The 26,822-nt window shown below is 32.5% G+C and overlaps 2 protein-coding genes across 9 annotated transcripts in view; one reads left to right on the forward strand and one right to left on the reverse strand.

The window, feature by feature from the left end:
* LOC148622985 (uncharacterized) overlaps nt 1-10,309 on the reverse strand; it is a 31,099-nt gene extending 20,790 nt beyond the window's left edge. For 2 of the 3 annotated variants that reach the window (XM_088573397.1, XM_088573395.1), the window contains exons 1-5: nt 10,170-10,309; nt 4,129-4,756; nt 3,707-3,789; nt 2,283-2,411; nt 1,174-1,527 (exon numbers count right to left, since the gene is read on the reverse strand). In XM_088573397.1, coding sequence (XP_088429523.1) covers nt 1,174-1,527; nt 2,283-2,411; nt 3,707-3,789; nt 4,129-4,750 — 1,188 coding nt within the window. In that variant the 5' untranslated portion in view covers nt 4,751-4,756; nt 10,170-10,309. The remainder of the gene's footprint in view (nt 1-1,173; nt 1,528-2,282; nt 2,412-3,706; nt 3,790-4,128; nt 4,757-10,169) is intronic. The other variant, XM_088573396.1, reaches the window with a different exon arrangement.
* Nucleotides 10,310-10,550: 241 nt separating this feature from the next.
* Nucleotides 10,551-26,822, forward strand: part of LOC148622986 (spatacsin-like) — a 55,319-nt gene continuing 39,047 nt past the window's right edge. For 5 of the 6 annotated variants that reach the window (XM_088573398.1, XM_088573401.1, XM_088573402.1 and 2 more), the window contains exons 1-14: nt 10,551-10,752; nt 14,606-14,748; nt 15,784-15,999; nt 16,976-17,567; nt 18,700-18,820; nt 19,211-19,361; nt 19,687-19,844; nt 20,868-21,119; nt 21,500-21,679; nt 22,781-22,998; nt 23,507-23,691; nt 24,932-25,112; nt 25,511-25,708; nt 26,587-26,681. In XM_088573398.1, coding sequence (XP_088429524.1) covers nt 10,556-10,752; nt 14,606-14,748; nt 15,784-15,999; nt 16,976-17,567; nt 18,700-18,820; nt 19,211-19,361; nt 19,687-19,844; nt 20,868-21,119; nt 21,500-21,679; nt 22,781-22,998; nt 23,507-23,691; nt 24,932-25,112; nt 25,511-25,708; nt 26,587-26,681 — 2,887 coding nt within the window. In that variant the 5' untranslated portion in view covers nt 10,551-10,555. Of the gene's footprint in view, nt 10,753-12,177; nt 12,335-14,605; nt 14,749-15,783; nt 16,000-16,975; nt 17,568-18,699; nt 18,821-19,210; nt 19,362-19,686; nt 19,845-20,867; nt 21,120-21,499; nt 21,680-22,780; nt 22,999-23,506; nt 23,692-24,931; nt 25,113-25,510; nt 25,709-26,586; nt 26,682-26,822 lie in introns of those variants that run through there. The other variant, XM_088573403.1, reaches the window with a different exon arrangement.

Genomic DNA, 26,822 nt, shown 5'->3' on the forward strand with positions numbered 1-26,822 from the left:
TCTCACAAATACTTCTGATTTATTTTCTGGAGAGTAGTAGTACATGTATAATAATATTAAATTGATACATGTAGATTGCTGGTGTAAATTTTGTTTATAACTACCTTGCAGCACTTTAATTTCTTCAGTTAAGGAAAAACAGACGCTTGCAAACTTTGTTGTTGTTTGAAAATACATTTGTACACTCAATATAATAAATTTTATTGACTGAAATTTCAACTTAAATTGAACACAATAAACACAGCAGTTCCATAGAACGCTAAATACAATTGATAGGTGAACATTGAAATGTTATATTAGGCCAGCTTTTCCATTTACCAGTGACCATTTAAAAAAACACACACAATATCTCCATGCTTTTTGTACAATATGCAGGATTTTGTTACCTCCCAAAGTTCCCCAACATGCAAGCCCTTATCACCATTAAAACAGGACAAGTTAATATGGATATTTTTTTATAAATTAAAGGTAAAAATGTCTTTTTTATGTCACCATACTATCTGTAACGGCCACGAATCTGCAAATATACACCAATAGACTTCAAATCAACTGCAGATAATTTTGCCAGAATTACTATTACATTAATTTTATAAATATTGTATAGTTAGCTAGTATATGTACCAAAAAATAAAGACATCAACAAAAATACATTAATTCAGATCATGATTTCAAATAGAAATGAAAATAAATAAGTGAAGTAATATAATCAATTACACTTGCCAAAGGAAAAGGTATTTTACATCAGAAATAGAGCAGTTCAGAGCCCAGTTCAATTAAAAATCAATGGAGATTTTTATCAAATCCTTCCTCAACTCAATTTTGACCAATCAAACCACCTGAAATTCAAGACTTGATGGGAAAAAAATTGAGGAAAATCTCAGTTTGAGATTTAATATGAAACCAAAGCTGGGTTTACTTCCATAGGTAACAGTATTGTTTATTATTGTTGACTTCCAAAGGTAACAGTATTGTTTATTATTGTTAACTTCCAAAGGTAACAGTACGGTTTATTACTGTCAACTACTTGTAGTAGTGGATAAGTTCAAAATATCTTAAACAAAAACTAAAACTGAAGGAAAGTCAAGAAAAAGGCTGCTAAAATAGCTGGAATATTGTCAAGAAACCAACACCATCTGTCTACTACAAGATAAAAATTGTTATATAAAAACTTACTTTATCATCAGAACCTCGCCTTCTTGACTCCTTTTCCTCTGAACTTCTCCTTTTGGACTCTTTCTCTTCTGAGCTTCTCCTCTTGTTGTCCCTGTCATCTGAGTCCCTTCTCTTTGAATCTTTCTTCTTCTTTTTCTTTCCAGATGTGCTGTATTCTGGTGACCTCTCTGAGTAACGGTCAGTATACCTCTCTAAATGCCTGTCGGTATGTCTATGATGGGCGTGGTGGGAACGTACTTCGTTCACCCCAGTATAATATGAGAGATCTACACGTGAATGGAATTCATACTTTCCAGAGGCTTTGTTATAGTAAAAATATGTTCCTGATTTTGGATCATAATAAAGGCCCTTTTCCTACAAAAATAAAACTTCAATAGATGATGTTTAAGCTTCTTCATGTCAAAAAGATCTACAACTTGTTTATCTAATATGTCTAATTTCTATAAAAAAAACTTAAAAAACCATGTCACTATCTTAGTTATTTACAATAGATAGTTAGAAAAAAGTTGAAGATTCCTAGAATTGTGAACTGATGCAAACTCACTGACAATCATTTTATTTTTCAAATTGGAACATTTTTCAAAGTAAAATGATTTTAATTCATCCCAAATTAAAGAACTGCAAAGTGCTGGTATATGGGTAAAAATCATTGTGAGATATCTACATGTTATCAGGCCTTTTTTTATAAATGGTTTGTATTTTTATTTGCCTTAAAGAGATTCTTGACTTTGAGGACGACTAAACCACTTATTCTTCAAGAAAAGAATAAATTCCACATGTCCCAGTATTTTAATGTTTATGGACATTGAAGTCAATTCAAAATAATTTAATCCAGAAACAGGTTTTTTGATTGGATAAAAGAATAACTACTTATCATCTCTTAGATATAATTTTGTTATGCAACAATTACATAACCAAACTTTTTTTTAAGATTTTTTTATACTTAAATTTAATGATAAGGATACCAGTAGTGAACATTCAAAAATTACACAACTTGATAGAGGTCATTTCTCTTAGGACAGAAACTACTGTATTTCAGCCATTCTTTCAATAATTTTGTAAAATCATCCTAAATGAAAATATTTAAGATATACACAGCAGAAACTAACAGCATTGTAGTAGTAGCCTGTGTTGTAATCATAGTACAGGCCTGACTGTTCATCATACACATATCCAGTCTGGTTCATAGCTGCCTCAGCTGTAGCTTTTAAAGAATCAGCAATGGACATTCCATCAGTCTGTAAAATATCATTTACTGATTTTAACTGGAGTTTACTTTTTAAGAGCAACTCATTGGGTGTTTCTAAAAAAAAATTAAAAAAAAAAGAGAATGCTTACCCTACCCGTGCACCTGGTCAATACTCCCAGTTTTTTGGGGAGTCCAAGTTACTCATTTACTTTTGTTACTTTGTATGTATTATTTTGATTATTTCATGTTCTTTGTTGTGCTTGTATGTTTTCCATGTCTGGTCTTTGCCCCAGAATTACATTCTAATCATATTTCTAGAATTTAGGTTTAACATAATGTTTTTGTGAATGAAGAATTAACATGATGTTTTTGTGAATGAAGAATTAACATGTTTTTGTGAATGAAGAATTAACATGATGTTTTTTGTGAATGAAGAATTAACATGATGTTTTTGTGAATGAAGAATTAACATGATGTTTTTGTGAATGAAGAATTAACATGTTTTTGTGAATGAAGAATTAACATGATGTTTTTTGTGAATGAAGAATTAACATGATGTTTTTGTGAATGAAGAATTAACATGATGTTTTTGTGAATGAAGAATTAACATGATGTTTTTTGTGAATGAAGAATTAACATGATGTTTTTGTGAATGAAGAATTAACATGTTTTTGTGAATGAAGAATTAACATGATGTTTTTTGTGAATGAAGAATTAACATGATGTTTTTGTGAATGAAGAATTAACATGATGTTTTTTGTGAATGAAGAATTAACATGATGTTTTTGTGAATGAAGAATTAACATGATGTTTTTTGTGAATGAAGAATTAACATGATGTTTTTGTGAATGAAGAATTAACATGATGTTTTTGTGAATGAAGAATTAACATGATGAATAGCAATGACAATTTGTTGTGGCATTTGTTGGCAAAGAGAGAATTTTTTTTCTTTCACTAGAAAATTAGACAGTGCTCCATGTCCTGTGCCTAAAATAGACAGTGTTCCATGTCCTGTGCCTAAAATAGACAGTGTTCTATGTTCTGTGCCTAAAATAGACAGTGTTCCACCTCCAGTGCATAAAATTTCAATTACCAAGGGTGATAAGACAATAAAATCCAATCACTGTTTATTCTTAAATAGATCTGAAAGATTAGTGACAGTTTTCTTCGTTAAATTTTTTTATCCAAATCCTTTCATGAGCACTTACAAGATGTGCCAGAGAGATGGATAAACATTATTTCTAAGTAGGGTTGCACAAGGGAACATAAATTTGAAAATCACCTCGATCTATTAAACCTAAATCACCATTCCAATTCTTTCTGTTTTTTTTATTGTGGAATTACCTGCTCTGTCTCAGATTTCCAATCCAGTGTCATGTCTGGGTCAGGCTTAACACCAGGAATATTAACATCATATAATGTGTCATCTGAAATATATTTTCTCCAAAAACTTAGAAAACTTTGAAAAAAATATTGAGAAAATACATGTACATGTATTTCCTCTATACCTCTGTTCATAGTACACTGTATGCCACATGTCAAATTAACCTATGTAAATACAGTTGTACTATGAAATAAATTAGATGTACTACTTAAGTCAGTACATAAATTAACTACTGGCCTCAAGTTACAATATGGTATACTTTACATATAGTATGAACACTTGCACATGTAAATATCAGCTGTTTTAATAAAAACCTTAATGTTAACATAACAACACGTCACAAATCAATATCAACAATGTATTGATTACATAAATATCTCACCAACTTCCATAAAGTCATCAGCAGAGGTTTGAGTTTCACCATGGACACATATTTTGTGTTTCTCACTTCTATACATATGTACTTCTGCACTCAGATTATCAACCTGTTGTCTAAGATCTTCATTATAGCTATTAGCTCTATCCAACTTTCTCTCCAGAGCAGAAAGTCTTTTACCATACTTTTGCAATTCACATCTACACTGAATGACATCTTCTTTCAACAACTGATTCTCTGAAGCTAAGTCCATATTTAAACCAGTGTATTTTTTCAGAACATGTTCTTCAACTGATATGATTTCTTGATCAGATAATACTATTTTGTCCAGTGCATTTTCATGCACACATGAGACATCATCCTCAACATTCACTATATCCTTGGAACACTCTGCTGCCTCTTTATCTTGTTCTTGTTCATTAATAACACCTTCTGGTTTGTCAAAAAGCTCTGATGTAATGTTTAATACATTTTGCATTGCTCTATCAATGTCTGTAGCATCCTGAGAAATATTTCCAGCTTTCCTAGCAGTTGAGTCCTCACAGGGTGTCTTGCTTGTTGATCCTATATCACTATCTTGAATTCCTTTATCACTTAAGGTTTCTAAGCCTGTACTATCTGCCTCCATACCTAACTAAATACAAATAATAAGTTTTTACCAGTTTTAAATTATTAACATAATCAAGGCAAATTTCTTGAACTAGAAAGACACAGACAAAAATTCTTAGAAATAACTGGAGAAATTGACTAACTAAACTTAACATTATATTACAATTAACATGAAGAGGTAATAGTGCATTTTATGTACGTGGTTAGACCAGTGTTCTAGGTTTCTACTTTCCCATCATCTGGGGCAAGTGAAATTTTGGTATGGGAAAGAACTTTTGTTATGCTACACTTTCACTTTGACAAGTAAAAATCTTGAATTTTATAAAGAATTTTTTAAGCAATGAAAGCAAACTTCAAGTGATGGAAAGTTAATCTTTGTTAAGGGTTTGACTGGGGAAACCTACAAATTTTAGGCTAAAATTTTTAAAAAATTCTAGAACACTGGGTTCTAACTTTAACCCTTTCCTGAAAAATTGGAACATATTGCCCTAGTTCTCTTCAGGCAAATATGCCTCTGTTCTGTGCATTGGTTTATTTTCAAACATGAAATCATTTTTGGTTAGAATGTTTGGTGTGCTATGATAAGAAAAAAACCTAGTTATGGGTTACTTTTTTTTTAATCTTTACAGCAAGATGAAATGGACCAGCTCCAATTTTTCTACAAATCTAGGTACTAAATGTAGGCTACTGATTAATTTAAACCATCTCAGTAAAAATCTCTAGGTAGAGACACTTAACAAAACTGTTTTCTACAAGATAGAGGAAAAGTTAAACATAACATATAACTTTCTGAACCAAAACTGCAGTTGCCCGGGGTGCTGGGAAAGTGGAATCATAGAACACCAATACATCCTCTATAAATGATAGAGCCATTAGGGGTCCAATTACCTCGGAGTTTCTGTTGTATCCCTAAGTACTGATTTCCAAATTTTAGAAAATTTCCGTAAGTCATAACTTTATATACATGTACATACTAAATATTACATGAAAAAAATCTGCATCAATACATCAGTTCTATGCAGGATACCCCAAGGAACATTCATACCAAGATTGGTTTTAATTGGTCAAATAGTGTCAGAAGAGAAGATTTTTTTTTTAAACACAACATCAACAAGAGGCTCCCAGGAGCCTGAATCGCTCACCTGGTTAAGTTTGTCTTTCAATGGCAATTGATTTAACAAGGAGTTGTCCAACAATTTTGACTGAAGAAGACTTTGGTAGGACTATTATAAGGATCATTTCAGTGATTGAAAGTTTCTTTCTATTTATTATAGTATTCAAGATATTGACTGAAAACTATAAACAAAAAAAATAAACAAAAAACCCCCATAATTTTTCATCTTTCGAGGGCAGTAACTTTTATAAAGAGGCGCCTGACAACTTTGATCCCTGAAGACTTTTGAAGGCTTTATAATAAGGGTTATTTCAGCAATCAAAATAATTTTGCTAAACTTAACGGTTTTGGATATATATGTGAAAAACTAATATCTGCCCTCTTTATTCTATTTTTAGCCATGTTTTTCAACAGATCAAATATCCCCACAACAGTTCTATGTAGGATACCCCAAGGAACATGCATACCAAGTTTGGTTCTAATTGGTCAAGTAGTGTCAGTAGAAAATGAAAGAAATAACATTAAAAATAGCCAAAAAAAAAATGTAAAAAAGGGCAATAACTCCAATGATTGATTGATTGTTATCTTTTAATGCCGTTTCGGCGACTAGGGCCATATCACGGCAAGAACATGCAATAACTCCAACATGGCTTAACAGATTAAAATGAAAATTAGACCACAGTTAGATCTTCTCATGCTGAACACTTTTACCCATGTCAGAATTTGGCTTAACCTAACTTTTGGAGATACATGTATATTCAAAAAACTACTGTCTGACCCTATATTTTATATTTAGTAACAGCCATCGTGTTTTTCAACGGATACAAAATGTCCACATCAATTCTATACAGGATACCCCAAGGAACATTCATACCAAGTTTGGTTCCAAGTAGTCAAGTAGAGTCAGAGGAGACGTTGTTTGAAGGAAATAACATTAAAAATAGCAAAAAAACGTTGAAAAAGGGCAATAACTCCAATATGGCTTAAAATATTCAAATAAAAAAAATTTGATCACAGATAGATCTCATCATGCTGAACACTTTTATTCATGTCAGAATTTGGTTAAAACTGACAGTTTTGTAGATATATGTAAAAATCTATTGTCTGACCCCTATATTCTACTTTTAGTAACGGTGGCCATGTTTTTTGACAGATCAAAAATCCTCACAAAAGTTCTCTGTAGGATATCCCAAGGAACATTCATTCCAAGTTTGGTTCCAATTGGTCAAGAGGAGAAGAGTTTTGAAAAAATGGTTAATGACGAAGATGGACGACAATGATGACAGACACCAAGTAATGGCAATAGCTCACCTGGCCTTTGGTCAAGTGAGCTAAAATTAAATAGCAACAAAACCTTGAAAAAGGGCAGTAACTCCAACATGGCTAAATACATTATAGATTGAAACGAAAATATTTCACTGTACTGATATTTATTTTTATAGTCCAGGGTTTTTGTCCCATATTTATATTTACATCCTAATTGGATAATAATTATTGAATGTTGTAACATGTGTAAATGTATTGCTGACAATAAATGCTGTATTTTTCTACATTGTTTTCTAAAACACATTGCCACCAGAGTTTCATCATTTAACCAGTCAGATCTACATAGTCACACACATTTATATGTACGCAACACAAGGACAATAACTAGACAGGAAAAAACAAACACACACAACAAAGAAAAAACCAAAATAACAAAGGAACAAGGGTCAACTAGGACGCCACTAAACTGGAAGCATTGATCAGGAGCACCTGTAGGGTAGCATCCTCTGCACTTCTAGAATAACCCACAGAGTTGCTCATAAAATCTCAAAGAATGGTTTGATGAAAGAAGAAAGGAAAGTCATTACAGTGTGAATAAATAAAATCTTAAGGTGCAGATGGATACACCGCAAAGATCCACGAGTTCATGATGATGACCATAAAACTTATGTAGTGATGACTTTCATACATTTCAAGATTCAAGACCTCACTATTTTTACACACTCTGACAGCAAATCGATGCATACTTCTTCTCGTTTTATCAATTTCAAAATAGAATTTTGCTTTTTTTTTTTACTGTGTCTTCATCTATATCCAGGAGCTTGAAATTTGATTTAAAATCAGATATCCAGATTTCAGAACCATAAATTATAATAGGGCTATCAGATAAATGTAGTCATATACAGTTTAAAAAATAATTTAGCTTACAAGTTATTGTATCAGGGTAACTTTGATTTTAAGGCAATGTAAGCCTGCCTTGCATTATCAGAAAGAATTGACACAGAATCTCTGAGTTTATTATTTAAATAAAACACTACACCGAAGTATTTGTATGGATAAAAAATTTCAATTGCATTTGGCCCATAAAAAAAGTAAAATGAATTCCTTGCAAGTTTTCTTTTTAATATAAGCGATCAAGATTTTAGTCCAGCTTAAGTTCACAGTAAATCTCCAATCAATGCAGTACCATTGCAGTGAGTCTTTACAGTGCTGGATACCAGATGGAGTCTCTGAGACAAGCAAAACATCTGCATATAGAAGTTGATTTAAAGATTGATCACATACAACAAACTGTAGTTTGATATAGGATCATCAAAATATTTTCCTATATCATCTACAACTATATAAAAAAGCATGGGACTTCTAGCACTATCCCCTTATTTAAATCATTGGTTTGCAAGAAATGGTTGCCTACATTGTATATTATTTAGAGCTTGTCAAAGGCCATCTTAAAATCAATAAAATATACATATGGCTTCTTTTCACTTTTATACACATATTTATTAATACATGTAATTGGTTTTTTTTAATATAATAATACATGTAATGTCAACAGTTCTTTAGTTTTTCCTATTTAATATACAGGTCTGTGTGTAAAGTACATTGTATGAAAGAGACCTGCTAAAACTGAAAAGGATATAGATGGAGCTACTTGTTAGGGTAAAAATAAGAGTTCAAGAATGCTGAAGTTCATGGTGTTTGCTTAGACAATGCCTACTACATACAGTCCCAAAGGAAATGGTAAAATGAAAACACTACTATATTACAGAGTGATTTATATATATGCAAGATATACTGATATGGGAGCCTAGGTGGTAGCACAGGGTCTCATAAAAGTGATCATATGCAAAATATATTGATATATATGTATGGCTCAGATTCATGTTTGGTGCCACAAAGGTGTCTGATTTCACAAACAGGTCTGACCATATTGTTACGTCAATTCACATCTTGGAAATTGCAAACCATCTAATGTTCTTCAATCATTTTCAGGAGCTGTTTACATTCTTTTCAATAAAAGGTATTTTGAGTTTATCATTTCTAGCCAGTGTTCACTTATTACCCAAACTGCCTAAAACCCTTGAACATGATTTTATTGAAGTGGTGAAATTTATGCAGCCATGTTCCTTCTATTGTCTCACTGATTGTTTTGTTGAGTTGTTAAATGAACAAAACTATATGCAGGCATTGTCTGTAACTTATGTTTTATACAGTACATGTAGATATTATAATTTTGCATATGCAATTTTTTTCTGCAGATCTGTAAACCAACAAACTAAAACGCTGTGGCCTTAGAAAGCAGCTATGGACTACTAACTATATCTAAAATATATTGCATTCTTTTTTGCTATAGTGCAGGTACATGTACATGTACAACTAATAAACCATAAATTCATAATAATTTATATCATGAATAAATAAAAAGGAGAACAAAATCACAATATAAAGGCTCTTGAAGAATACTATGATTCTATCTCTGTACAACAAAACCTTACATAAAAGCAACTAATAAATGAGTGTTCTGGCTGAGTGACACCGCTAAACTCTCCAGTCTGTTTGAACATCTGACACGATGTCAGCACATTCATTACAACAATGAAGTCTACATTTGTGGAAACAATAAGTTGGTGATAGTGTGGCTTATCATCGGACAAATTTGCGAAATCGGACATGTTTGTGGAACTGGACACGTTTGTGAGTCCTACATTTACATATATGTGTGTGTATAGTAGATATTAGCTACCATTGAGCTCCATATCAGTATATTTTGAATAAATCACTTTTACAAATCCCTGTGGTCTGTGTGGATATACATTTATGTACTAATGAACCAAAAGAAATTGCATGATGATGCTCAAATGAAATAAACAATTAAAGGAACCTAATTAAGTCGAAGATTGTTCACTAGACTAAGTAGGGCTACTTAAAACATGAGTTACAGCTGTTTAAAAGTAACCAGTTACAAAATCAAATGTTTACTTTGTATAATGTATGTACAGGTATTCAACTTCAATAGAATATATTAAAGAAAGAGGCTTAACGTTCTGCAGATGCATACCTTTTTGATTTTACGAATTCCTCTCCCTTTCCAACGTTAACTTGACCAGTATTTCATCAGAGCTCCCCATATGGCACGATCTCACACTCAAGTCTGAGTGAGCTTCCGGTTTATAGGTGTAGCTGATCACCACGTGCAAATGGGACTTATTTCTGTTAGCCTTTTTTGGATAATTTATTTCCTTTGTGACCTTGTTTTCAAAACATTTAATAAAGAATTACAATCCCACCAAATGACTTCTTTATCCTAAAAAGGTCGAATTACTCTATTTTTTGTTTAATCTGCCAAAGGATTTTTATTTATATTTAACTTCTTTACCTCCTGTTCATTATTGCAATCATTATTTTGGTATGTTTTTTTCTCCTAAAAGTCACATGACAGCAAAAATGGCAGACGACCAGTCAGGGAGTTTGAATTGTTGTATTTACAAGTTTGTTGTTTCCTTGTCCTTTCAAGACGTACAGAAGATACAGATATGTCAAAGAAAACGTCTTTTGTATATTTTGAATAACAGTTTTAGTTTAGATATTGTAAAACTTCATGGAAAACAATTTGACAGTAGAAGAGTAACAGGGATAACTCAGTAAGATATGCTGTATTACTTTTCTTTGAAAGGAAATATTTCTATTAAGGCACCGACTATTTTTATACTGAGGGGGGGGCTGGGGTTTTCAATGTAGCTAAATAATTTTTTCTACTCTTCTTTAAACTATTTTTTTTTTTTTTTTGTCAATAACAAATGAATAATAATATTTTTCTCGGGTATTCCTTATATTTCATTAGACATGTTCTGTTATTATTCATTAGACATGTTCATTTCATCCACCAACAATATGGGGTGGTAGGCAGGATTTTATTTTTTACTCCTTACAAAATGTTTGCTAGCCTAATTTTAGCTATTTGATGAATAGACATGTTCTAAATCGATAGCTACATCAGTTTCAGAGAAGATTTTTTTTGCCAGTTAACTTTACAATAAACAATAAATGGAAAATTTTATATAGATATCAAAGGAAGGCGTATAAAAGTAAAGATCCAGTTCAATCAGATATTTCATTCTTATTAAGACTAAATAAAATAAATTTGTAGATCTTGGACAGGAAGTTCAAAATCAGGTTTTTTGTTCAAGTCAGTTTCTTGTATTTAGGCCTTATAGCATACAAATCTTTCAATTCTTGTTGACCAAAATAATGTTTCTTCTCTGGTGTCCTAGTACATATAAAGCGTATTTCTGTCAACTATGTCGGCCTGTTTGAAGTCCACGAAGTTGATGTAGAAGGATGATTACTATTCTATGGGCTATGCAATTTGGTCAGTACATGATCGACTGCATCATAATCCTGCTTGGTCATCACGGAGGTGTGTATCTATTGCTGCCTTGGTTCTTTCCAGAATGACTCTTGCTAGGACTTTACTTTGAAGTGTAGCTGAATTCCAGTTTTGGCAGTTGCTCAGGGATTTCCACTGTTTCCCAGATGTTGTCAAACAACTCATGCAAGATGCTTTAGGGCTCGGGCAGGTGTCAAAAGAATAGGCCCATAGCAGCGCTAAGCTTGTTTTAAAAGGCAACTAAATAGTGCTCAGAACTATGGTGGGGGGCTAAAGGCGTTCTGTCCACAGAACAGCTTGGTTGTGTGCCCCATGTAATGGAAAGGGGTAACCCTGACATTTAAAATGCTGGGCTTGTCAGGCCATAATACGGAAAATCATAGTGGTGCAACATGTTGGGAAAGATGCCTCATTCCTTGCACGTTAAAGAACCCTTCTTTGGTATTCTACTGGAGTAGGAACCATTTGGCTCCGCCACAGAAGTCTAAATTGCCCAACCCTACCCACTTCTCCCAATTTCAAGTGGCAATAAAAATTTGTCAACCCCATTATCCTTGTGTCCCGTTCCATTTTTCATTTCAGCATCATTTCATGTTTTTTTTTATCTATTTCATGTTCATCGCCTGGATATAGCTGAAATATTGCTGCTCGGGTGTTAACCCCAACAATCGATCAATGAATCAAGATGCTGTAGGTGAATTCTTGGTTTATCTTCAAGAACTCCGGTGAAGTTTGGTCTGGTCCTTTGGCTTTTCCAGTCCTGATTCTCAATAGAGCTTTTATGATTTCATCCTTCGTGATTGGGCCAATATCAATATCAAGTTCTTCTCCAGGAGGTAGGTCAAAGGCATCTGGTATGTCTTCTCAATTTAAAGTGGTCCATCTAGGTTTGTTATCACATTGCCATTTTTGTCTATCACTGGTTTGGAATTGTTAGTCTTTCTACCTGCCAGTTGGCATGTGATGTTGTATGCAGTCTTGGTGTCATTTCTGGCCATTGCATTCTTTGCTTTTGAAGAAAGCTCTTTGATTTAGGTTCTTTTATCCTGTTTGGTCTTTCTCTTTACTTGTTTCCTGATGATTATATGTTACCTCGTCAATTAATTTTTCTTTAATCAGGTCTTGACTTGGTCAAGTTGTATCTTAACAGACCTACACTTCTTAGTTGTCTCGATTATATCATTAGATAACCATATCTTGTATTCCTTCTTTGAAAATCCAAGTTCTTCTTGGTATGTGATGTTAATCGTGTTATATATGGATTTTACTCTCTCTTCCATTGTTTTGTTTACTGCGCCCCTTCCTTATGTTGTGCTTTCTGCTTCTAATCTGATATTGTCTATTTGCCCTGGCTATTTTGATCTTAAATTTAGCCACCACAAGTTGATGATCAGATACTATATCAGCACCTCGATAAGCTCTAACGTCTGTCATGCTCTTTCCATCTCCTGGCGACTAATGTGCTCCATCTGGTTTCTAGTTTTCATGTTTGGAGATACCCACCCATTTTTAATTTTTTCCATAAATGAATAACTTGAACAATTTTTCCCCAAAATTCCAACCCCATACCCCCCCCCTTTCCCCTTGCTCTCAAAATGGTCAATAACTTTATAGCACTTTGCAATACTTAAAATTTTTTATCCCTTAAGGGCATTCCTAGCAAAATCCATTTCAGTTTTGGCCTGTCAGATCAATCTGTACAGATACCAGAAATATTACATTTCTCCATGGATGGTGGGAATATTATACACATATCATGTGACGTAAACAAAATTCAGACAACAGCTGCAAATGATTGCCTTTCCTATCTTAGAAAAGCTTTGCTTCAAATTGAAAATATAAATGGAGTTATATTTATTTCTAAGTTGGGTTACATGTAGGTTCTTCAAAACAGCAACAGTGGAACAGTGGAGATACACGTACGTACATCCACATGTTTCCCGAAGTTTTGAAAAACAGAACATTCACTTCTTTGAATAAGTAAAGTAAATTAGAAAAAAACCCGAGAACTATCAGAAAAGATGAGTTTATTTTTACAGAAATGTAATCTTAACCTTTATTTTTTTATTTATTTGATTGAAGGAAATGATGAATTTTCTTTGTAAGGACAGTCACATTTTGTTACTTCCAGGATGGGACATTTTTTTCGTTAATATATTTTGGAACCTGAGGGGAAATTTAGAAAGTACATGCAATAACCATAGAGCTCACGCCGCTTCACAGGGCAAGTTTAATTTCTCCCCATTCCAGACTCACTTCTCCCTATCACTCCAGGAAGGGAGAAGTCAATTCTCCTATTTACTGAATCCTAGATTATGCCCAGCAGAGAACACGGAATGAGAAGACATAAATCGTGAACTTTTAGCAATGTTATGGGTGAATGACAAAATATTTCAATGCTTTTTTTTTTATGATTTTCTCATGTTTCTTATATATTTGTTGACAATTGATTTTTGTTCAAATAAAAACTAGTAATAGGGTTTTGATCAGTGACTATAACAGTGACAATGAAGGTGTGGTGTTCCAAGCACCCACTGATTATCTCAGTGTTTGCAAATGAGAACTAGGAACTCCTGCTTAATGAGTTACATGTAAAACTTGTAGAAATGTCTTTAATGTCAACAGCTAAGAAGATGTAAACAGGTCTAAAAGACAATAAATTTATCTGACATTCTCTGAAAATTCCATATAATGTATGTTATTAATCTTGGTTCTTAAGCTTAATATAAATGAATTATTTGAGTAATAAATAACTTTGTTGTACATTTTTCCACTGTATTAACAATGTTTGCATACCTCACAGTGACTCCAACAGCTTCTTTTAAAATTCTAAATTGGTGTGATAACTGATTGCTTGGGATCTGTAATTAATGTGTCATCTGGTCAACAAATGTCAGAATTATAGCTACAGACAAGTTACGTTACTACAAATTATTATACATGGTAAAGCCTTTCAAACTCGACTTTCTAATTAGATAATATGAAATACACAAGTACTTACCAAATCGTTAAAACGTTGAAGAAAGCTATACAAATCACGCTTGTACATGTACATGCATGATTGATATTGTCTTAAGATTATCTTCGTCTTTTTAAATTTCTCACAGATTTTTAGTGTGTTCAGACCTTTCCAGCATCTCAGATATTCGATTCATTTGTCTGAAAAAGGATGGCTGCTTACAGTGTTACAACAGTGATTATGAGGTTGTATTTGAAAATGGCATCAAGGAAGTACTCAGTGATCTACAAGGTTTAGTATTTGGGAATTGCTCACGAAGGCCATGTGAGCTATTGCCATCACTTGGCATCCATTGTCATCATCTGTCATTGTCGTTAACAATTTCTTCAAACATCTTCTCCTCTGAAACTACTGTATGGATTTGGGTGGTTGTTCCTACATAGAGTATCATGCACAAAATGACCATTTAGATTTTTGAACTGTTAAAAAACATGGCCGTAGTTACTAAAAATAGAACATAGAGGTCAAACAGCATATATCCCTGGTTAGGTTTAACCAAATTCTGACTTGGGTTAAAGTATTTAGCATGATGAGATCTATCTGTGGCCAAAATTTGGTGAAATTTTGTTGATCCATGTTGGAGTTATTGCCCTTATTGGACATTTTTTGCTGCTTTTTATGTTATTACTTTCTCCTCAAAAACTACTTTACAGAATTCAATGAAAATTGGTCTTTTTGATTTATAGGGTATCCTTAACAGTATGATCGTTTAGATTTTTGATCTATTAAAAAACGTGGCCGCCATTACTAACAATAGAACAATTGGGTCAGACAGCAGATTTTTGCATATATTTCCAAATCTGTTAGTTTAGCTAATAGTTTTCAATTGCTGAAATGATCCTTATTATAATGCTTACAAAAATCTCCAATGAATCAAATGGATTCAAAATTGTCATACGTTGTACAACTCCTTGTTAGAGTTATTGCTCTTGAAAGGCAAAAATTAAACCAGGTGAGCAATTCAGGCTCCTGGGAGCCTCTTGATTACAACTGAATATGTTAATAATTATATATTTATTTATGATTCTGAAATAAAGTTCATGTAAAATGGTAATAGTTGATAGCCAGGGCTTAAACTAGAGGGAGAATGAGCATGAACTTCTCCTGGTTTTTGCTTACTTCTGCTATTTGTCTTTGACAGGGAGAAGTTTTTGTAATAAAATGTCAATACTGATATTTTTCAGGCAAACTTTACTAAAACTTCTCCTTGTAATCAATGTCTAGATTAGGCCCTGAATTAGTCAAGATTTTATATATTCATTTCAGATGAGCGAACAGATGCAAAAAATGTGCATTTGTGTACTTACCAAGGAGATTACATGATTTTGACATTACAAAGTAAATTGATTGTATTGGAAACTCAAATGAGGGAGTTTAAATTCATAACACAATTTGCTCTTGATGAATCAACAAGGACTTTCAACAAGTTCCAGATATTGTCTGAATTCATTGCAACAATGGATGGAAATACACTAGAGATTAGTATCTTTTTAAAGAATGATGTAATGTATTTATTACTATTTTGTGAATTTTTAAATTGATAGAACTCAGAAAATCTTTCCTTGAAATTTTCCATCATAGAAAACCCTAAATTGATACGTTTTTTTTCTCAGCATAGTAGAGTGAGAATGGATGTTATTTCACAGGAAAAATTGCATCGTATGTTTTCGTACATTTTAAAGCATATGGAATTATATGATGAGGACCTACATGTATATGGAAATACAAAATGTATATTGTTTTGTGCCTATAAGATTACATGGAGAAAAATGTTTTCCAAAATTAGTTTAAAACCAGAAATTTTGTCTTAATTACTATTAAAAAGACATGCAAAATAGCAATTAACAGATTACCAATATTTCTTAGCACTCGTTGATTGTCTCACTTTCATTGTGCCAGCTTAAGTGAGAAAATTAATCTTGTGTAGATGATCCTCAATAGTGTATAAAATAATAATTATTCAATAATGAGTAAATTTATTTTCCAATAAAATGTAAAAATGGTTCGAAAATACTTTTATAGCCTTCATAATGCATCTTTTAGCTATTTTTATGGTAGGGTCATACAATTCTGTACCAAAAGATGTAGTCTATAATTTGGTCATAAAGAAAGTAACACTTTTCAATTCTAGTAAATTTGAAGTAAGAAAGTACAGAGCAGGACAGTTTGTTCAATACCAAAAAAAATGTACTGGTAAATGTCAACTATGAAATGAACAATTTTCTTAAAAAAGCTTGTTTTTTTCTGTGTTATAATCAAACACTGCTGAGAGTTAATACAGAAATTTAAGACTTCTCTTATGACGGTCTACTAAGTTTGGATTTCTTAGTCTTGCACTTAGATTCATATTCTCAATAAATTTGAAGTAAGAAAAAGTACAGAACAGGACAATTTGTTCAATCCCATAGATGTGTGGGTTATTGTCAACATTATTCTATAGTTCCCTTAACTTAGTCAGCCTTATACTCACTCACAAGAGGAGAAGTTGTTGCCACATTGAATTTAGCAAGGATGAACATTGACTTAGACAGATTACTTTCATGGCAGTTTACACCAGACCTTAAAAGCCTGGTTATTGTAGAAAATACATTCACTGTTACTTGTGTTAATTTGGATAATTATGTTAACAAGTTTACTGGATGTGTAACTAGAACACTTTCACATCCATCATCATTTTTTGAAAATGAAGTTCTTAATACAGTTCATGTTGGTGATACTTCTTGGAGAAGACTACTCTTATCAATACATAACAGGAACTCAATGCAACATTCCTCCCCACCATGGTATATTGATGAAAATAGACAAGACAGTTCAAGATCAAAGCATAGACCAAAATGGAGAATATCAGGATTTTTTAAAGGGAGAAAGAATTTATTTGATGAAATTAGAACCAATGATGAAAAAAAGATTTTCCTACCAGCAACATTGCATGGAATGAACATTGTTGATATAGTAATGGGGAAAATTTCTCTATCTATACACTTACAGTCACCAAAGGAAAATGTTGTTTGTGTTTGTGATATCCAAAAACAGCTTTTCAACACCCATAGGTAAATCTCAAGCTAAGATTTGTTTTACTAATACTTTTGGCTATGCAATAAAATACTGAATTATATAAATCTCTTATTGCAAAGGACAAGTTAAAAAACCTTATATGCACACATAAATGTCATTCTTGTCATTAATACTAAGATGATTTCTGGTATACATGTATATACATGAATGATTCAGCTGATTACTGATATGTAGGAATAATTCAGCGGTTTACCATATCTTTCTTTCTGTCTGTCTGCTTTCCTGTAAGTGCAATTCAATGTAAGGTTTATCATTACCTTTCGACAAATATGCCTCAATTTCTCCTTTAATTTCCCTCTGACTACAGACAACAAATCTGTGTATCTAGAGGAATGTTAAGGCATACCATCCCCTAGATATGAGAATGTTGCATTCATTTTATGTAAAATTATATCAAAAACTGGCCTGACTTTCGCTGTTTTAATTTTATCTATTCTGCTGAGGGTGAAAATGAACTAAGTCTGGATAATGTTTTTAGATGTCCTCTATGTATTAAAGGTAAACTCTATTTACATTGAAATGCTGTTTAAAAGAAGGGCAAGAGCCACCTATACACAATAGGTGATTGAAGCTTTGTAAATGAGTGGACCGTATCAAGTGAATCTAAGGTGTTTTTTTTTTCATTTTTGCACTCTGCAGAATTGAAAAAATTAACCCTGCAAAAGTCAGACCAGTTTTTGATATAATTTTACTTAAACTTTATGTAAATTTTTTTCATATCTTGGGAATGCTATGCCTTAGAAATTTTCTAGAAACACAGGTTTGTCTGTTGTCAGAGGGAAATTAGTGGTGACCTTTAGGCCATATTTGTTCGAAAGGTAATGATGAACCTTAATGTAATTTTTGAAGTTATGTTTCAGTACTTGGAAAATAATGCATTAGGAGATAACATGTTAAAAACTTGTAAATGAAGCCTGGCTTTCTATAACATCGACTGGATTGCAGTGAACATCATCAACTGACCTGGGTCTACATTATCTGTTTGAAAAATGTGTTCGATACTTGTAAATGAATATAATTCAATTTTATTTTTTAAATCAGAAAATCTATCCAGAGTTATTCATTTGTGGACTGTTTCATAGTACTGTATTTCTTATTTATTTCTAGACTTCCTTTAAACTGTTTTGTGATGCTATCTCATGAGCCACAGTACCCACATTTAGTTGTTATGGAAACACAGTTGACTTGCATTATTCCTTGTATAGAGCAGGAAGATTTTGTCAGCAAGGTAGAGAGTTATATTAAATGAAATGTGAAAAAGGTGGTTGTTTCATTAAGTCGCTGGATAATTCATCTTTATTTAAAGAATAAAAAATATTTTGTTGTTGTTGTCTAAATGATATGTTTAATCCTTCAAGGGCATTATTATATACAATGTATATGAATAGTATACAGTTAAAATGTGTTACAACTTACCTATACCAACTGACAAAGACTTTGTACACATGAACATCATTTGGGAAGTGTTTTTATTGATTTGTAAATATTGTAGATATACATTTTCATAACTGAAGTGTACTTGTGTTTATTACAGGACTTCATGCTAATGCATGATAAATTTGACAAATAAACAAGTAGTGTAATAATGGCACATCAAGGTTGTTTGCTAATGTTTTAGATGATGTCGTATGCTGGTGCCTCTATAGCTGACCTCTTGTGCCATATGAATAAATGGGGCAGATGTTCATTACCCCTTCATACCTTAGAAACTGGCCTTAAACACAGACAACTGGATACTGTAGTGTTCTTTCTTAAGAGCAAAGAAAACTGTAAGTTAAGATTTTTTTGAAGTTTTTACCAGTACTCAACATTTTCTAATTTATATTCTAAAGAATTTTACTGTCGTTAAAGCTTTAGATCTTGGCACCCAGCTTATCATAGTTTTTTTTATAATTTTTTACATATATGGTGTTGTTTCACTCTTATTATGTGTGTATACATATGTCTCTAGAATGCATGGCTTTGGTTTCTGCACACAAATGAATTTTTATGTTGCATTACTATTCATCCTGTTTCAAGTAAATATCTCGATCATAAATGTAATCTTGGCCATAAAATTAAATTCTGCATTAGGTTTCATTCTATCTTTTTCAGTATTTTCTATGCATAAAACAATGATGTCATCACCAACTTCTCAAACAGTGCCATCACCGACTTGGTCAAATCACCATGACAACATTGTGCAGCTACAACCAGCACTTCAGCTTTTGATACAATCAATACAGGACAATTTGAATGATTCTCAGTCTAGGGTAAATATGCGTACAAAAGAGATGGTATTTTTATGTGAGTGTATGACACCTATTACATCAATCAGTAAAAGTTCAAATATAGTGAATATTGGTTAAAAAGATTGAGTAAAAATTAAAAAAAATGGTTGATGATGATATCACCTTGTAAGACCACATTAGGACATACAAACATATATATATGAATAAATCAAAATTCATACTTCATTGAATTTTTATTTTGTTTGTTTTACAAGGGAATGAAGTTTGTTTGACGTATATAACTTGTATCATTTGTCCTATTTACTGAAACAATTGTTATCTATTTATGTCACCTGAATTCAAGAATCCAAAAAATAAATACATGTACTAACAAGAAGGGCTTCTGATATAGTACAGTACTTGTATGGGGAAAACTTTCCATTCTATGGTATTTATATATGGTGAGATGGGGAACGAGGGTATGGGGAATGGAGGATGGGGAAATTAGTTATTAATGTATTTGTTGTTATGAAAAATATATTAAATCTAATTTAAATGAGCACTTAAAATGTAAAAGACTTTAAAGATATGATACTGAATTTGATAATGGAAGTATTTAATATAAAATATGCAATGGAGATTTAAGGAGGGGTGAGAATTTTATATGGGGGATCGGGACGATGGGGGAATGGTATATGGTGTAAATGGGAAGTTTATATGGGAGATGAGGATGATGCAGGGATGGTATATGGTGTAAATGGGAAGTTTATATGGGGGATGGAGACGAAGAGGGAATGGTATATGGTGTAAGTGGGAAGTTTATATGGAGGATGGGGACGAAGGGGGAATTGTATATGGTGTAAATGGGAAGTTTATATGGAGGATGGGGACATTGGGGGAATGGTATATGGTGTAAGTGGGAAGTTTATATGGGGAATGGGGATGAAGAGGGAATGGTATATGGTGTAAATGGGAAGTTTATATGGAGGATGGGGACATTGGGGGAATGGTATATGGTGTAAGTTCCCAGTTTATACCATTCAAGAGCTGTAATTTCTGTTTTAGGACTTTGTGAGGAGACTTTCAGAGATAACTTTAGAATTTTTGTATGAGATACTTAGTGATGCATTGGATGTCCAGACCTCTGTCAAGACAAAGCTAAACAAAACTGAAGTGGAAGACATCACTAAATCAATAGATATCATATTGGAGGATATAGCTGAGGTCAGACAATGTGTGAGGAATATAAAGAAAGGTGACAAAGAGGGAGACACAAGAGTCCCTGATGTAGTTGATGGAGGGAAGCAAAACAATGATGTAATTTACTAGTTCTTAGAATACTTTAATCATATTTTAATTGTTAAGAACAAACTTAATTTGTCAGAACCAAATCATATTTATAAACCTCCTCTGGTGGGTTTTAGATCACAAAGGATACAGAAAATATTGTAATGATTTTTCAATAAATTAGAATTAGAAACTCTTTAAACAGAAAAGTTTATAATTTATTGTTAATTGATTTTGTTCATTTTCCTATGATGAACAAATTTTACAACAATGTATTTTGTTTGTTGGTAGTGATTTGACTTGAATTTCAAAGATGAATTGACTTGTAAACAATTACTGTACACTTCATTTTTTGGCAAATAACTATAACACAATGACAAAAGTTTTTCATGGTTGACAAATTTTTACAGGAAATGATTGAAGAAGCCTTACTTGCCAATACCATACCAACACTACAAGCCAGTCTGCTTGAGAAGGGAGATAACTCCTTTGCTGAAATTGATTACATCATCAACTTAAGCATTGTCAGAGCTGTTAAATATTTATCTGATAAACAAACCAAGCCAGCTATAGCCATCTTCTCTAATTTGGTTAGTATGATAAATTGTACCCATTGATTTTACATCTTTACCTTTCTAATTATTTTTTTAGTTGTTTTTTCTTAACAAAAAGAGCCAGGGTGAGTAGTATAAAGTGTAAGGTATAAACAGCCCCATATACTTTTGATTTTATAAATTATTGATTCAACTACCATGCTGTTTTTGTTGGTGTGAAAAATGTCTTTAAAATCAACCCAAATATGGATATGTTTACATTATAAGATACTTTGCTTAAAAAATACTAATACAGTGAAACTTCTCCAAACCAGCCACCAGTGGGACAAGGAAAAATGGCTGGTTTATAGGGATGGCCGGTTTTGTGAAAAATGGCACTGCATTCTAAGAGTGTTTCCATTAATGTGTTCTATAACATGTATAACCCTACACCTTGTCAGTTTGACGGTCAAGACATGTTTAATGCCAATTCAAAACTTTTGGCCTTTTATTACATTTCAAAGCTTGCATCTTTGTAAATGATTTGATTTTACAAACAGTACTGCCAACAAAATAATGTTCACGATTTAATTATGTGTATTGTTTTCATAAATTACCTATCAACAAAGTTTAATAATTTCACCCCTATATTGTTTTGGCTTGGGTACAGGTCATATTAATTTACAGTTAAAAGATCGTAAAGATCGTACTATTAAATGACCGCGGTTGCCTGACATGTGTACACACCAATTAATAGCCTACCAGTGACAAAACGTAATGTCTGGATTAAATTTATTGTTTAAACTACTGTCCCCTTAAATTATCATCTGTCTACTGATGAAATGCAAACCGGTCAATGAATTAATTATTAATTACGTAATATTACGTAATCATTTACAGTTTTGTTGACACATTTATTATGGGCAGCTGGAATTGAGAGGTTGTTTTTATTTGAAATATGTAACTAAAATTGTGAAAAACTGGCTGATGAATGGTTTTAGGGGGTGGCTGGTTTATAGAAGACAAAACACACAGGTTTTAAGGTACATCAGCCGGGACTTTTGAAAACAGCCAATTGGAAGGGAAGACCGGTTTTCTGAGGGTCCGGTTTGGAGAAGTTCCACTGTATTGTATGACTAACATGAGAATATTTTGTAGGGACTTAATGTGAGTGACAAGTTGTGGGAGATAGCCTCTATTTGTGAAGACATAACCATCCGTGACTTTATTATTGAAGAGCTCACAGGCAAGATATGTCTGTCAGAAGATCAAATGGAGGTGATCAAATTTGTTAGGGAGTTTGAGGAAACATATTCCTCCTCATCATTCAGATCAGCAGTGGCGGCAGCTAGACAACAAGAACTTACTCCAGACAGGTAAATAGGTACATGTTTTGTGAACTATAAATTGTTTTGTATTTTAAGTTTAATTTACTGCCATTGCAGCCAATAAGTCTGTCTGTGCAGATTTGTGTCAAGGCAAAAACTTCTTTGACATAGGCATATCTTATTTGACACATGGGTGTATCACCTTGAGACGATGTTTCACGTACATTTATGACCTTTAGATGACCTTGATCTTTATGTTTAGGAATCACCTTCTGTCTGTCTGTCGGTAAATATCATAAACATGATAAAGGAAAAGTTAAAGATTGCCATTTAGAAATCTCATTTATACCTGATTCTGTCCTTGAATGGTTTTTCACCATAAAATGTAAAGCTCAAGCTTCTTCAGTGACTCAAGTCAGCATTAAAACATGTGTTTGGCAGGTGGTATCCTTTGTGAGTTTTACTCATTTTCAATTGCAAGCTATGTAAATTAAGCAGAGATTAATGTATAGAAGAGCGAACAGTTGTTTAAGTGCTATACATGTTTGTTTTGCAGGCTAGAAAGCATTTTCATGTCTCTTGGTGGATCTCCTTCATTTGACATTACATCAGACTGTGGTGACCTTTCATCCCTTTCTGAGGTCAGTATGGATGAAAGGTCTGGTAGATATGGACATGTGCTTTTGGACTGGGTGCAGAAATGGGATCATGAGACCAGGCAACTAATTATAATCGAAAATGGTTGGTAGTTTATAAGGACTTGTCAGAACTTAATAAGGTTCAAAAGTTCCGGTTGAATATGAAATATGAGCATAATTCTTTATGAATAGGTACCTTGTTTGAATTCTTTGACTGTTTTTACAAGCTCAATTTTGTTATGCCCTCACTTTTATTAATATTTCCTTCATGCATGTATTTGTTCAACTTTAACTATTGTGCATCTTATAAACATCTCCACATATATCATTATATTTATGTAATTTGCTTACATTTTTTAAATATTTTATCCACACAGTAATCCTTATGAAACATCAGCCACATGTTCACAGTTTTTATCAAATCAATTGATGCCTCAGATGGTTCATTATTAATTTCTTTTGATTCGGTGGCTTCTTTGTTTATATACAAATATTTTGATCAGCTGATAATTAAAAGTTCGGTTGGTTGGTAAAAGTGATACAATATTTCAGTAGAATAGATATGCAAAAAAGAATTAATACATATAGAATGTAGTTCAACATATTAAAAAAGTAGGATGTTTTACTCCCATACATTCCTTGGGAATAAAAGGTATGAAAACAAGGAACACCTTATTCAGCTACTGCATATATGGGATATCGATGTATTGCAGGGTTTGTAAATATTGTAAAAAAAAATTTCAAATTCTACTGCCGTCTTTTCTAGTCTTTCCCAAAAATCTCAGCAAACTTTGTCATATTCGTTATGCATTTGCATGCAGGCATCACTACATTTATATCACGTTTCTGTAATCATTCCATGCATATGCCACCACAGTCACAGTCAATTGACTTTGAAATTTCTTGTTAAGATTTCAATGTTAAGTTTTCTGATAAGGTCATTTAAACATGAATCACTTGTACACAATCCACTGTATTCAGTGTGTAGTTGCAATAGCATTACTACTTCACAGTTCCATATCTCTCTCAAAGCATATGCCCCACAGTCACTGTCTATTGACTTTGAAATTTGATGTTACTGAAACATCACATTGTCACGTTGTCATATATGCAAGCAATAAACTATACCTGAGGAATCAGTCCACTTTGGTGTTTAAATGGTTGTTTTGATATAATAAATTGCCCATAAAATTAATAACAATGTCACCATATATGAAGTTTACAGCATCCATGAATGACAGACATATTTCTGTTATAATAGTTTATTATTATCTTTTTATGCAGATTTGTTTATCACAACATTAAGTGACCAAGCATTCATGTACTGTATTCTCTACTTTTAGATCCAGATGATGTACAGCTCTTACACTTACGATACTTTTTGAGATATAACAAACTTGACAAATTGTTGTCATGGATACATGGTTCTGGAGATAAACAGATTCCCATCATGCATCAGTTAATGAACCATTTAAAAGAATGCACTGCTTACGTGAGACTAGTTTTAATAGATGCCCTTGCAAGGTAAATTATTCAGATCACAACATAAAAATTCACTAATACAATGTGTTCACTGTTTTGAAAGTCTGCACTATGATAGTGTTAGAATTTAATCTGCATTATAGTATTTAATACATTGACAACAGTGGAAGATGTAATTGATATTGTGATGAAGGCTTATCTTTTTACAAGGTTGATTTTACATTTGTTGCATGTGTTGTATTATTTATTGATAAGACATGACTATACAGTTGCTATGATGCCTTTTGGTCCTCTACTGGATCGTTGGTTTTTTTTTCCACAAGTTTTTATCTGTTTAAGAATTATTCAAGGAGAACATTTTTGGGCATTGATTTTTAAATGATATCATACAACTTAATACTTTGAGTAAAATTATTTTTTGTTTTTTTCTCTCATTTTAGTAAAGGTGTGTACCCTAAAACTGAAGACTTTAACAAAATGATTTCCCAGCTCTGTCTGGTAGGAGGAGTTTTAAAGATGCCACACCCACTTGCCGGTCAGTCAAATGCAGAGTTAGAGAACTTCCACAAAAACTTTTTACAATACAGTATTCAAAATAGTCTACCTAATGTAGTATGGCAATACTGCAGTATTCACAGGTGAGTATCATAATGAAAGTAAGTAGATTTTTACAAAATATGATAGTATGAAATTCATTAACTGAATGGAGGTTTTGCCATTCATTGAAAAGATATTAAAAATACTTTTCCATTCAGATAAAAAAGTGCATTATATTTGTTCCTTTTCAAGTTGCATTTGAAAACCAACTGAAATATCATTTAAAAATTCAATTTTGAATTTATGGTAGAATAAAATCATTTTGTTATTATAAGTGGACGGGAGATATCTATTTGTGCCAATTTTGCATCCTTTTGCACCACAACTTATTTGTGCCAATAATGCTTCTTACCTTTTACAAAATTTATTATGCTAAACTTAACTTAGGAAGAAAACAGTTTTTCTGGTGTTCATTTAACCTCCCTTTCCTCTTCTCCTATATTTGTATCACTGGCTTTCCTCTATATGATTTCTGTCAGTAATAATTTAGTTAGAGGTAACATTTCTACTGACTACTACTTACCATATACTCTAAGTATAGAACTAAAAGATATGTGTATGTAGACTGGCACAATGAGTTTCCTATTCTGACACAATGAAATAATTCTAAAAATGTTTGTGGTGCAAATGATACATCTGAAAATATGTAATTGGCATTATAAAAATATGTGAATAGTTTCCAATTCAAATGTCATATTGCTTTTTTATTTAATGTAAAAGATAAAAAGGAGAAGGGCAATATCTGCCAATAATGACACAAATACTCCTTTATGGCAGAAAATGTAAAACAAAAATTGTGACTCAACTTTTATAGACCAATAGTTATACTATACTGATTGTTGAATATCACAGTTCAAATATTTTACTTGAAATAATGCAATACGAAATGTAATGATTAACTACATGTAATTTATTGTAGGATATCCCATAAGTTACTCGAGTCATTACTGACTACAGACTGTCATTGGTTGTCAATGTTAGTATCCATGTACAGATTACAACAGAAGCCAAAAGGTAAATGTAGAACTGATCAATTGAGGAAGAAATTGGTATGACCATAGGGCATTTTCAAGATATGGTAATTAGTTGGACCTGTCATTTGACATACAATTTAAGCAGAACTAATGTATATCAACTTTTGTGATATGATCCCAG

The sequence above is a fragment of the Perna viridis genome, chromosome 3 (assembly GCF_037379345.1).
Source record: "Perna viridis isolate PV_CMFRI_1.1 ecotype Kerala chromosome 3, ASM3737934v1, whole genome shotgun sequence".
NCBI classification, from domain to species: domain Eukaryota; kingdom Metazoa; phylum Mollusca; class Bivalvia; order Mytilida; family Mytilidae; genus Perna; species Perna viridis.